Source organism: Symphalangus syndactylus, chromosome 6, assembly GCF_028878055.3.
Source record: "Symphalangus syndactylus isolate Jambi chromosome 6, NHGRI_mSymSyn1-v2.1_pri, whole genome shotgun sequence".
Classification (NCBI taxonomy): Eukaryota; Metazoa; Chordata; class Mammalia; order Primates; family Hylobatidae; genus Symphalangus; species Symphalangus syndactylus.
In genome coordinates this window covers 87014440-87029407 of record NC_072428.2, presented here as the reverse complement: position 1 = coordinate 87029407, position 14968 = coordinate 87014440, and the positions used below count along the sequence as shown (strand labels likewise).

The window sequence follows — 14968 nt, the reverse complement described above, 5'->3', positions numbered from 1 at the left end:
AATTATGATAAACACGTTTAAAAATAAATATTAATTTGTCCTTTGAACCTCGCTGATGCAGATATTTTTCACAATCTGCTCAATAATTATGGTTTTCCAGTCTTAATTTGAAACCAAGTGACTGAACTTACCAAGAAATTTGGTGTAATAGACATTTGACAAGTAAATACAAAACAAATTCATTATTTAATCATTAGTCTCTTAAAATCTATTAGATTATTCCCAATGACACTGACACTACTTTTGTCTTACTTCTTACAGGACTTTATTATAGATTTCTCATGAAAATAGAACAATAATTTATACTGATTTTAATAAATTAATATCCTTTATGATGTAGTACATGATTTCATTTGAATATATAACTTTCTTAATTGAATTCTAAATATAATTCTTTGAAATGTGTGTTTTGTTTGGCTGTGTCTATAGAAATAAAGTAGAAGTTCAACCTGACCCAAATTCTGTCAATTTATTACCAGTAATTCTGATTATGTATTTTGATTTTCTGTTATTTTTTATAATAACTCTATGTGTAACTGAATAAGGATGACTATCACCCTTTGCATAGGAATTTATAATCAACCAAGAGCAAGCAGATTAAATGAATCTGCTTTTGTATTGAATTTTATTTTCATTATTTAGAACCAGTTGTACATAAATGTTGTTTATAACTGTCTTATCTTTCATGGTAAAATCTCAGTGAAAAAGTAAATTTTATAACAAAAAAATTCTGAATTAGTTCAAATCATTTGAAGGAGATTACCAATTTTTTTTTAAACTTGACAATATTTTCTTGAATTCCTAAAAGTGAAATACAAATAAGTTATTTCTGGATCTAGTACTGTCTGCAGGCTACAGTTACATAAACAGTTTAATTCTTCTCAGTATCAAATATTGGTCAAATATATATACTTTTAAAAAGGCTGTATATATCGGAGGACATGAGATGAAGTACATTTTTTTTTTTTTTTTTTGAGACGAAGTCTCACTCTGTCGCCAGGCTGGACTGCAGTGGCGCGATCTCAACTGACTGCAACCTCCACCTTCCAGGTTCAAACGATTCTCCTGCCTCAGGCTCCCAAGTAGCTGGGACTACAGACGTGCGCCACCACGCCCAGCTAATTTTTGTATTTTTAGTAGAGATGGGGTTTCACCATGTTGGCTAGGATGGTCTCGATCTCTTGACATCGTGATCCACCCGCCTCAGCCTCCCAAAGTGCTGGGATTACAGGCGTGAGCCACCACGTCCGGCATGTTTCTAGCTTGCTTCAAGCTAAAAATATTAATAAATATTAAGCAACAAAAACTATGTCTATATAGATTTTTCCTCAAGAAAGATATTTCAACATCAACAAATCTTTTAGAATATATCTAATGACTGTCTTATATCCTATAACTTATACAGTTTAATTGAATTTGGGAAAGCATACAACAAATAATTTGAAAGCAATTAAATTTGTTTTGTTCACGGGATACTAAATAACCTGTAGAATGTTATACTATTCAAAGTTATCTTAGTACATTCAAATATAGATAGAGCATATATTTGCTAAAAATCTGTTAAAAATTCCTAATCCTTCATGAGTTAATAAATGTCAGGAATTATTGATTGGAAAAAAGTAGTTTCTTCTATTTTTTTAAATACTGAAGGAATTCAAGATTTCAAATGAAAAGTACACCATTACTCATTAGAAGAAAAATAGCATGCTTATGTGATACATAAACAAAGAAAATATGTAACATTTTACTACATACATCATTTAGAAGTAATCACTACAATTCACACACATACCATTACATATGTAATTCATATATAATTGTTATAGTTTTCCTGCCCAAATTTATATCAACATAATCTTTATGAATAATTTCCTTGTCTGCTTAATTTTAAAATATATTTTAGTTTAATTTCACTTAAATTTTAATTGCCTCACTTCTTTGGTATCATCTTTACACAATTCATAATTTTATATGCTGCATGGTATCTCATCCTCTATTTTATCAAAACAATGTTTTTCACACAGTCTTTGATGATTATGACCTATACATCATTCAAACATATAAAAGCGAAATAGAACATTCTGTTATTTTTATATGGCTGTATATAAGTGCCACATATTGGGATATATAGCAACATCTAAATATCTGGCAGCATGTTGACAAAATATCTATGATGATAAATCAAACTCTCTTTAGATATATGCTCATCATGTACACACAATCTTAAGGCATTTCGTTATGCCATTGACCCTCTAGGGTTTCTGTTTTATTTTGTTATTTTATAGACACGACTATTGAATAATCTCTTTACTCTTCTGCAATTGTCATTTTCTATGTATAAAATGTTTATAAAATGTGGATTGTAAAGAGGAAATGTTAAAGACTGTTCCCACATATCACAATTCTTACAATGTACATTTATTCAAATAATCATCTAAATAAAAAACCCACAAATTGAGTATTTTATTCAATTAACTAATTGTCAATAAAAATGGTCAATCCAATAGCCTGTAGAGATGAAAACAAATCAGAAAATGACTAATCTATTGGAATTTCACAAACAAAAGCAGTTTGTCCTCCTTCAGATACAGTGATTATTTTAGTTCAATAAAAAATCTATTAAAATCCAGATTTGAATTCCTAAACTCCTATTCATCTAGACAAAGATGTGGGAAAAAATTCCTTTTCACAAAAATATGTATTTTCCTGTGAGTCCTCAAGAAAGATGTTATGTTTGAAAGGGGAGATGTTCATGTTAGCTTAGTTCTTTGGAGTCTGTAAAGGAAGGAAATAATAATGCTTTTATTTGATCAAAAATATTTTATTTCCAGAACTCCATCTACATCTACATTCAAATGTAAACCAAAGGAGGTGGAAAAAAAAGGACCAAGAGTCAAGAGTCATGAATCCTCTTGGTATGGGCTAGGCTCTTCACGCCTTTGTATCGTTCCTCCCTCATCTTCAATATTAGACTTGGACTAGATAACTTTCAAAAATGTTTATGGTTGTATATCTTTAAACACAAAGCTACCTTAAATCAGTTTTTAGTTAAGTATTTACTTGTTCAACACGGAAAACTAGCAAGTCAATTTAGGGCAAAAACATGGGATGATACAAAAAACAAACCCAAGAAACCAAAGGAAAAGGCTAAATGGGCAGATCAGGAAGGCTTGAACTCTAAATAACTAAAATCACAAAATAAGGTTACAAGGTTTCAATTTTAAAGAATACCTCATACATACTAATACGATTCTTTATTTTCATGTCTTATTTAGTACTAAACTTTCTAGCATATAATGCAAAATTACAAATTTGTAAATAATAGTATTCATAATGAGAGAGAAAGATAAAACAGAAATCTTTTATTTAAGGAAAATAACAAAATTCTACATTATACTAACATCAAGAACTTATCCAAAAGTTCTCAAAAATAGAAATCTTCTGAACTAATGAACACTGATCTCATACAGATGCCATAAATGATTTTCTATTACAAAGTCTATCAGAATAGTATTTCATGGCTCTAAAATTTAATAATTTCAGAAACTGAAAGAAACTGACCAATAACTTTTAAAATGTATTTTTAAAAATGAAAGAAACATACAATGAAAAACTTTTCAACTATGGATTTATAGGATGACCATATTTTATTGACAGAATTATTTGATCATGGTTTTAGAAAAGCAGACACCAAACAAATCAAGCAAACAATCAAGAAACAGAACAATAAAGGAATAAAGTAAAACTAAATAAAGAAAAGCATGCTACAGAATCTATACACATGATAAAATTTCCATTTACAAGAAATAAAATTGAAGTAAACATGCAAAAGACACACCAAGAAAAGTAGGATACATCTCTGGAGAAGGGAAATTAAACATGCAGAAAAATAAGAGTTTGAGTTTTGAGAGTAACAGGGTAGTTTGAGGCCCAATTTACCTTCACTGTCTGACATGGCATGTTGGAAGTCATCCATGATGAATGCTATGTCACGGTCATAGCCTCGAGTCCGTGATTCTTCCCTCATGTGTTGCTGAACTTCAGGCAATGAGTGGCTTGATCCAAACTGATCCCTGGTGTCTGCAGATATTGGTGGCAGGGGTCCAGCTGCAGCCCTGGCCATTCCCATTGGCTGGCCAACAGGACTGAGTGGGCTTTCTTCCTCAGAATTCTGGGCCACAATTGGTATTCTTCCTCTACTTTGACTAATTGGCAAACTGGTCGGCTTAGTTCTGGCAGAGGATGATGCATGACTAAAGGAAACATCTAGAGCTTCAGCCTCTTGAGCTTTCAGTCTTAGGGAAGAGCTAGAAGAATCCCTTTTAATTGATAAATCAAGCCCATAGACAGAGGAAGGTCTGGAGGAAGGTCTGGACCTGCTGCCACTACTATATGGCTTATCTGCTTCATCCTGCAGAGCTGAGCGTATGGTATTTCCTAATGTGCCCAGTCCTGTGCCAAGAGAGGATCCCATAAATTTTTGTTGGTCTGTAATATTTTTTCTGAGGCCAAAAGTGATATCATCTTGAAGAAGCCTTGCCCTGGAGGAAATGCCACCAATAGATGAAGTGCTTGAAGTCATATAGCTTGAATAATCAGGTTCAAGGTCTCTACTTTCTTGAATAGGTGAAAATTTTGACATTTTAGGGTCAATTAGTGATTTCTTATGCTTTGACTGCTTTTGATAAAGTATGGCTGCTGGCAGTTGTTTTGCTGCTTGTTTTTCAAGTGTGAGTCTACTGATGCTATACTTCTCAGATTTTGGAAAATGTCTATAGCTAGTATCAGCATGGTAATAATGAGAAAGACCAGCAAGGTGATCTAAGCTCTCTGTCCCTCTACGAAATTCCTGTTTAATCTGATGTTTCAGAAGCTTTAACTCATAAGGATCCTCCATTGGGTCTTCCTCCGCCTTCACATAACTATGCAATCTAGAGGAAGACTGTAAAGGTGCTAGGAAATCTGTCACTTCTTGAGACCGGCGTGTCTCAGTGGTTCGAAGGAGACGGTCTGTTTTTGACAGATCCTTTTCATGAAGGCTAAATGCGGTGCTTAATGCTGCTGTTCCTTTGGTGATCTCTCCAATGTCGTCAATTAGGACATAATTTCGTGGAGTATGGTGATCAATATCTGCATAGAAAGAATCTGCAGATATGCTTGATATTGGACTGCTTGCCATGCTACTTCTTTCCTCCAAACCTATTCTCAAGTCTAAACTATTGTACTTACTACCAAGATGGGAAACAGCATATGTGTTATCAGTAGAAACAGGTGCTATCATAAGGGGTTGGTTGCGAATCACTTCATAGTTTGAGGTTATCTTGGGCTCCAAATATAATGTAGTTTGCCGTGGCTTCTGTTGTATCACCATCATCTGTGAAGGTAACTGATAAGAAGGCTGTGGGGTTGGTGTAGGTTGAGCTTGAGGTGTGAAGGACATTGTTGCCACAGCTTGGAATGTTGGCTGAGTCTGATAAGGTGAAACTTGCTGATGGTACAAAGTTTGTTGCTCAAAATGAGACTGTTGGGTGTATGAGGTGGGTGCTTGGGTAGGAAGAGCAGGGGAAGAGTACTGGTATTGTGTGTAAGGACTTGTTGGAGGAACTAGTTGAGATTCTGTTTGGGTTTGTGGTGGTATAAACTGGCTGAATTCAGTTTGGGGAGCAGTTCTTGGTCGCTCAATGCCATGCTGACTTTCTATTCGGGTTGGTCTTGTGCTACTCACTTCACTGTCAGACATGTAATCACGATCCTCCGCTACTCCCTGGAGGTAGGCTCGTTCTCTCTTTTCTCTCTCCTTTAATAGTGCCTCTTTCCTCCTGTTAATTCCCATTTCCAGGTATCGTAGCTTGGCATCAATCTCCTTTTCTTCTTCATCAAGCTCTGCTTGTTTCTTTCTAAGTTTTGCAGACTCCCTTTCCACAAGATCAAGCTCTCTGTCTATGTCCTGGAGAATCTTGGCTCGTGCCATTGTGTTGGTTCTGCAGATCCTTCTCCTGGAAGCGGTGCCCATTGTGCTGAATGTGGATTGAGTTCCTGTGGAAATCTCCTCAGGAGGTGGATTTGGCAGAGTTCTTTTAACTTTTTTCTGGGTTCCAGAGGATGTCATGGTTTGAGAACCTTTAGTCTATAATCAAGTAAACAAAATATAGTACTTTATTATAAAGAAAAATAAAAACCAAATCAACTTCCAAGAATTATATTTAATAAAAATGATTTCATGTATGATTTTGCTATCACAGCATGATAAAATAAAATATATGCATATAATATCAAGTATTGGTCACAAATACAATTAACTGAAAAATAATTTTTTAAATAAATTGGTTAATTATAACTCCTATAACATTAGCAGTTATAAAAACTCATTTTTCATCTACATTTAATATACATAAGATTATTTACTTAATCTATTTCCAGAGTGTTTTATTAATCATCTAAAATTTAAATTACATTTGTTGAAGATGTTCATTTACTATGTAAATGAGCCTATCTTCTCATTCCTACTTTTGCCCCCTGGAGTGGCTGTCATTCCTATTTTTTAAATTACATCTTCAAATGATCTAAAGTCTTTTTTTTCTAAAAAAAGGGATAATCTGGACTAATTTTCTATTTAATATTTCAAGATTTTCATGACTATTTGGTTTTCTTTGACTTTATTATCCTGCAGTATAGTTTCTTTTTAATGCTCTAGTAACTTCCATATGAAGCAAAAAGAACTGACCAACAAAAATCCATTGGGACCTTTTAAAAAATCAGATAAAAGTATAAAGTCGGTGAGTTTTCAGATATTTTTCATTTCATTTGGCTAATTTGTCATAAACTTGCTTTCTAAGAATTGAAGGTCTTAAGAATCACACAATTTTAGAATATCAAAAGACATGACAGATTACTTTGAGCACTTATAGTTAAAATAAACTGATGTACTCCAAGCTACCTAAGTATTCAGTGGCACATTTACAACTAGATCTCAGGTCTTCTGCTTTCCAGTTGCATATTCTTTACAAGATGCTTTCTTTTCTTTTCTATTATAATCCAAATACATTAATTTTCCAATTTTCCCCCAGTCACCAAATATTGAGGGTAGAAAATAGAAAAAATAAGAGTCTATAAATATTGTACCTGAAAATTGTGCCTTATTAATTAGGTCACCTTTTTCCAAGACTCTGTACTTTCATTGCCTTTTTATTATTTCCAAATTTATTTCTTTGATAATTTTTGTTTGTTTTCTGTTATCATATTTCTGCTCCCTTCATGTAACCCCACTAGTTGCTCCCTTAATAGACATCATAATATGAAACAAAATCCTAAAGGTTTATTGAAGTTTATATGTTTCTAAAATTTAAAATATTTGGATGGAAATGAATAAATGTTATGAATCTTTGAAATAAGGTAAAGTGACTTTGGTGTAGTAGTTTGTTTTTCCTCATAGAGCAATCCCAACGTATATGGGGTACTGAAGTCCCCAAGGCAGCTGTTTGACATGTCATTTATTTCTTCCTACTCATTCTCAATTCTTTTCATTTTATAAAATACTCACAATTAATCACAGAATTGTTATAAAAATCAAGTGAGACAACTATGTAAAATACTAACTACACATTACAGGCACTCATTAAATATCAATTCCTTTAAAAATCTCTATATTTCTATAGAAAACTATGGTTTCTTGATTAACCCACATTCTAGATCTTTACATTTTTTTTCACTTGTAAAAAAGTACACATGAAACATGTTGAATATCGATGGGCCATAAATAAATGGTAATAAAATAAAAATTAAGATCCTACAATAATTTTCTTGATACTAAAAATATTAACATAGATACATCACGTTTTTAAAAAAGTTGTTCCACAAAAACATCTTCAGTCCTCTGATTATAATGTTGTTCAACAGGAGGCTGAAAACTACATACTATTTGTTTTTCTTAATATGCATGTGGTAGATCTGACATATGCATAAGAATTTGAAAATTTAACATGTTTACCTTTTCCACATGATTATGATTATGAAATGGTTTGACAAAAGGGTGTTTGTGTTACTCAAGACTGTGATGACTAACAAAGATGCAATAAAAAGAGGAGAATATGAAATGAAAAGTATGACCAATATTTTATTCTAATGTTTGGTCACAACCAGAAATTTTAAATATAACCACTGATAACATTTTCATAGTCCAAAGAACTTAATAATGGTTGAAAATTGAAGTCCCTAAGAATCCCAGCTTAGAAGCTATATTTGAACTTGGAAGTCACTTCTTTTCAAAACGCACATTACAAATAGTTATATATTGTACATATGTGTAAGGTAGGCTTGCACTTCTTGTGTTTAGGTGAGAAAAAAAGAGAGGAAATACTGACCAATCACTATACTTGTCATATGCTCTTATGTGTTTATGGGTGCCCCAAACCACCATGGCACGTGTATACCTAAGTAACAAACCTGCACATTCTGCACATGTATCCCAGAACTTAAAAGTATAATTTTAAAAAAGAGAAAAAAATATAGGTCACGTCAGGAAAGTTCTACTGGGAATGAAAATGGAGGAGTACTTGACTATGGGAGAGGCTATAACCCAATTGCCTGCAGGAGCCAGAAGGTAATTGAGTGAATGTGTTGACCTGAGAATTTAAGTTCCCTCTGTCAAGGCTGGCTCCAGAATATTGCTGCCGTGAAGAAATAGAGACCCAGTGTGGTGAGATCTGTTTCATTCAAGAAAATCCATATTTTAAAATTTTGGTCTCTATTTTAAATGGTTTTAAAACATAGTTTAGCTCAAAGAAACCAAGGCTTTAACTGCATTGACAGGTTGAAATAAATCTTTGTTCTAAAGCTAAAGAAGATTGGATGCCCACTGAGAAACCATTAGAGGGTCAAACAGCATTAATGGCTAGTTGAGAGAAAGCAATAGATTTTAAACAATGAAGGAGGATGTGGGAAGAATACAAGAGCCCTAAAGAAAAACTTCAGTCCTTTATTAGAGTTTTCTGCCATCTTTTGGTTAAATTATAAATATGATCATTCATGAATTTTCCTCCACAGCATAAATTTTCTTTTAGATTTTCCCTAAAATACATAATTATTCAATTCACTTAGACAGATATTTATTAAATGTCTCCTCTCTTCAAAGCACTTTGCTAGGCACACTTATACAAGGAGGATCTGAACTACAGAACCATTAGAACCCCACAGATTTAAATTTAAGCATGTGTGTGAGGGGTGTATACTATGTTTTAGGACTGGTTAGTATCACTTAAGAGGGCAGACAGAAATACAATAAAGAACTCGAAGTAATGTCTTATCAACTTATAATTCAAAAAGAACTGACTCTGACAAATAAAACTTATTTTAAAACAATAAAAACTTCTCAACTAAGTATTTAATTCTAATTTAAGAAAACCTCTCAACTAGGTATTTAATTCTAATTAAATCAATATAACATAAAATAAGAGTTCAGAACTCCAAATACAGAGATAAAAGCAATACAATATAATTTATTTTAAAAAGATCAAAATTGCATAAAGAAAGTTTATTATGATTAAAGATGACGTAGCTGGAAGCCATGACTAAAGATGGCAAGACACTCTAGAAAAAAACTTGTTGTTTACTATGGTTTTCTGTGTTGACCAGCTCTTAAAAGTTGTTTTCAGATAGACCTGGTGCCTTTAATCTAGAAAAAAAAATTGTACTAAATATACTGGATATATAAATTTAAAATATTTTAAAATAGCTGTGAAAATAGACAAAGAGAAAGGAACAAAAAGCCCTAATAATAGAATAAAGATTTAAGAAAGACTGGAAAAAAATCACTAACTGCAGATTGCAACATCAATGAGGTAATCAAGCTAACAAGCAAATAACCTTCAGGATAAGGTTTGCTGTCCAAAGTAATTTTAAAGAACATTTTCTTTAGGAAAGTTAATTTATATAATGAAATTTATACCATTTATATATGGAAAAGGAAAGGAAAATTTGCTTGTTTTGGAGTGTCAGGAATATTAATGAAAATAATAAGTAAAGTACACAGCCACACTATCCTAAGTGACTTAAATATATGTATGTGCCTTAATTCATTGTCAGAATTCTCTGAGCTCAACATGAGGATGAGAAAAGAAAGATCTGTAGTTTTTTTAAATATTGAAAAACTAAAAATACACAAAAGCTATTGTTTAAAGTCCTAGATGCTAGACCAAAATTATTCATCCAGTATTATATATAATAAATACGAAAACATTCAATTTATTGATGTATTCAAATAGTTGTTAAGTATAATTCTATAATGCATTGCTCTAGATGCTAAAGGCATTGATACAAGAGACACTAGATGGAAGAAACCTACACTTTGCCCACAAATAACTAATAAATTATGAATATTTTTAGGAAATTGTTGTTTGAAGAAACTACCTCACCATACTGCCCAAAGCAATATATAGATTCAATAGTATTTCTATCAAACTACCAACAACATTTTCCACAAAATTATAAAAATCTATTCTAAAATTCATATGGAACCAAAAATAGCTCAAACAGCTAAAGCAATCCTAAGCAAAAACAAACAAACAAAAACAAAGCTAGAGGCATTATACTATCCAACTTCATACTACAAGGTTATAGTAAACAAAACAGCATGAAACGGGTACAAAAACAGACACATACAACAATGGAACAGAATATAGAACCCAGAAATAAAGTTGCACACCTACAGCAATCTGAACTTCAACAAAGTTGACAATAACTAGCAAAGGAGAAATGACTCCTTATTCAATAAATGGTGCTAGGAAAACTGGTTAGCCACATGCCAAAGATTGAAACTGGACCCTTTCCTTACACCATATACAGAAATCTATTCAAGATGGAGTGAAAACTTAAATATAAAACCTAAAACTATAAAAACCCTAAAAGAAAACCTAGGAAATGCAATTCTGAACATAAGACTTGGCAAAGATTTCATGATGAAGACTCTGAAAGCGATTGCAGTAAGAACAAAAGTGGACAAGTGGGACCTAACTAAAGAGCTTCTGCACAGCAAAAAAACTATCAACAGAGTGACAGAAAATCTATAAAACTGGAGAAAATATCTGCACACTATACATCTGACAAAGGTCTATTGTCCAGAACCTGTAAGGCACTTAACAAAAAAAACCACAAACAATCTTATTAAAAAATAGGCAAAGGGCATAAGTAGACATTTCTCAAAAGACATACACATAGCTAACAAGCATATGAAAAAAATGCTCAACATCAGTAATCATTAGGGGAATGCAAATCAAAACCACAATGAGATACCCTCCTACACCAGTCAGAATGGCTATTATTAAAAAGTAAACAAAACAAAACAGAAGTTGACTAGATTGTGGAGAAAAAGGAATACTTAAACACTCCTGGTGGAAGTGTAAATTAGTTCAGCCACTGTGGAAAGCAGTTTGGAGATTTTTCAAAGAACTTAAAAAAAAACAAAAACTACCATTTGACCCAGCAATTCCTTTGTATATACTCCAAGGAATATACATCGTTCTACCATAAAGACTTATGCATGTGTATATGCATCACAGCACTATTCACGATAGCAAAGACATAGAATCAAGCTAGATGTTCATCAATGGTAGACTAGATAAAGAAAATGTGGTACGTATATACCATGAAATACTACACAGCCATAAAAATGAATGAAATCATGTCGTTTGTAGCAACATGAATGGAGCTGAAGGCCATTATCCTAAGTGAATTAATGCAGGAACAGAAAACCAAACATCATATGTTGTCACCTATAAGTGGGATCTAAACATTGAGTACACATGGACACAAAGAAGGGAACAATAGACACTGGGGTCTACTTGAGGGTGGAGAGTGGGAGAAGAGTGGTGATCGAAAAACTAGCTATCAGGTACTGTGCTCATTACCTGGGTGAAGAAATAATCTGTAGTCCAAACCCCTGTGACATGCAATTTACCCAAATTTACCCATGTAACAAACCTGCATATGTACCCTCTGAACCTCAAATAGAAGTTGGAAAGAAAAAAAAGAACTACCTCAGTCTTTTGCTAAACAGTTCTCAGTGTCAATATCAAACATATACTTCTAAACCATTCTAAAACCATTGTACTGCTAGAGAGACATAGCAATATATATTTCATTTTATACATATAGAAAGCCATACCTACTGTCAGAAATAAATGTTCATCATAATAATATCTTGGATATTTACGTTTGTTCTCTCAACTAAGCAGGAAATATTTGTATGCAGGCTCTTTATTTAGATGGTGGAGATGTGGATTCTTTTTCAAACAGCATAATTCCACAAAAAATTATCAGTAAACAAGATATTTTGATACATACTCCTTAAGAGGTTTTCCATATAACATGACATAAGGTGAGTAGATGAGTATATAATTATGTATAGGTATTGGGAACTGGATAAGAGAGAATGATGGATTAAGATATAACAGGAAGCCCTGTTCTTAAAGAATGGATGGTATTTAAACAGGAGAATGTATTCTAAGTGGAGGGAAAATAAGAAACATAATTTTTTGAAAAATATGAAGGATAATCTGGTTTCATTTAGGGCTAGTGATGCCTTAATTCCTGTGAGATGGAAACACATCCAGAGAATGCTCTATGCCAACAGAGAGAGGAAAAATGGAAGAGCAAATACAGAAAAAAACAAAACAAACGTTTGAAAGCTATCTATTAAAATCTTTATTCATTTTCTTCTTTAACTGATGGAACAAGCAGCACTGGTTATTACATACCAGTCAAATTAACTCCAATACCATGTGAAATCCCAGGGCAAACCTTCAAACTGTAAATGTGCAATCACTGACAATGATTTCTAATGCAGTATGTTAGGTAGCAATCAGTGTGGCTCTGTCAGAGAAAAAATTGTGACAGCTCAATTTAAGTTTCTTTAATTATAATGTGGCACTCCATGTAGATAACATAGAAGCAACAGATATATGCTAGCAGTGCATGAGCAGAACACTTAATGTTTTCCCATGACAGCCATCAACATAGTTTTGGCCATAAGGATGGAAAATAGTAATATAATTTGTCAGGGATTTACGTACCAACCATGGCTATCTGTGGTCCAGCATCAATATAGGTAATTAATAAATCTTTCTCACCCTTGACAGTAATGGCATTTTGGACCAGATAATTCTATATTGTTAGATGTTTAGTTGCATCTCTGGCTTGTAGCCACTAGATACTATCAGTATACCATGTCAATCAAAAACATCACCATGCATTGGCAAATGTCTCCTGGAAGGAAAAATAGCCCTTGTTGAAAGACACTCATGCATGTGATATACTAGATAATGTCCTCAGGCAGAGAATCCTGATCGATTGTTAATTAATATATTTATTGATGATGAGAATCCTACTATTTGTTTATCATAGGGCCTTACTCTGAATGGGAAAAGGCTGACTTCCTAGAGTAACTAGAAATTAAATAGGGCCTTGAAAAGAGAACTGGATGGAATAAAGGGTAAATGAAAAAGATACATTCTAGGCTATGGTAATGACAGGAGAAAATTAATAAGGATAGGAATGTACCTGACTATCTTGCCTTGTTATAAATTTTTAGGACCCTAAAATTAATCCCTTTATTGTATAGAAAAATTCTTAACTATTAAATTATCACAAACTAATATTCAAAAGGTATTCAACTAGCTATTTTAATAATACAGTTTTATTAGGACACAGGAAGAAAAAAACAAGGTGCCTACAGTTACAACAATGAGCATACTCAGTGAAGAAAATGAATCTTTCTAGCCTAACCCCATAAAAATCTTGAAAAATTGTCCACAACTGCAATAATTATGGAAAATTTTGAGTGTAAGGAGTTGCCAGTCTGACTGAAAAATTATGTAAGTCCTAGTACGTTGTTAAAATTGCCTGTTATTCTAAGTTTATAAGAAGGATCAATGATGTAATTAAAAAGAGATTAAAACCTTAAGAAAGAAAGTCATTATTTAGTTTGAGAAATTAAATACCAGAATCACTAAAGGAGACCAGGTGCATAGCTAAGCTTAATTTTAAAATTCAAGAAACTCCTGCTATCTTAAAAATAATTTAGGAAAAAAAGGAATTAGAATAAAAAAATCTGATAGCTCAAAAAAAAGTTAAAAAATAGATGGAAACATTTTTAATGAACAACAGACATTTACATACTGTTCACTGTACTAAATACTGAGATTAAAATGATGAATGAGACATGGTCTTCTCCCTCTAATTGTACAATAAATTAAAGGGAACTTAAGAATAGAAATTGCTCTTAGGGTCATTTGTCCCATTTTATTTGAACTCTCTTCATCCAGGAACTGCACTGACTTTGAATATAAGAATAAGCCTTTTCTTTGCCTTGGTAAGAAGAGTAATACTTATACATACTATACTCCTCTCTGACTTTATATTCTTCTGCTCTGCTCCTGGCCATTCATTCTTTTTAGGGTGTAAAAATCATCTAAAAAGAGCTATTTATGCCTCTTAAGCATTGGGAAGGGAAGTGAAATATGCAGGGTATTTTTTTTTCCTCTCCAAACAAGAGGTCTTTAAAATATATAAATATAGTTCAGTAAAGGAATTAACATATTCCTTTGATTTTAGGAATTTAGGTTGGGGGAGGATGATGAAGCTGTAAGGCAGGGATAAGGCTACAAATTATGAAACATCCCTTTACACATCCTTCCTTTAAAATAGACTGGAAGCAGAGTTTCGCTCTCTGAAATGTCAATGAAAACAGCAATACACCTTCTAGGGGTCCCCACCTGCACTCCAACGGCAGTAGCTTCCCATTTTTAGATACAAATCACAGTTACATATATAAATAAAATAGACCCGTTATTAATCACCATCCCTCTATCCTCTGATTCTACCCTCTTTGGAGATAAAACATACGTGTTCAGTGCAAAAGCTCAAGAATTGTTGTTGATTTTTTTTGTTTTTGTTTTTTGAGACAAGCTCTTGCTCT

General features: G+C 32.9%; 1 protein-coding gene across 7 annotated transcripts in view; it reads right to left on the bottom strand.

The window, feature by feature from the left end:
- Nucleotides 1-14968, bottom strand: part of PCLO (piccolo presynaptic cytomatrix protein) — a 404883-nt gene that overhangs the window by 153290 nt on the left and 236625 nt on the right. For all 7 annotated transcript variants that reach the window (XM_055283384.2, XM_055283385.2, XM_055283386.2 and 4 more), the window contains exon 7: nucleotides 3940-6127. In XM_055283384.2, the coding sequence (XP_055139359.1) occupies nucleotides 3940-6127 (2188 nt within the window). The remainder of the gene's footprint in view (nucleotides 1-3939; nucleotides 6128-14968) is intronic.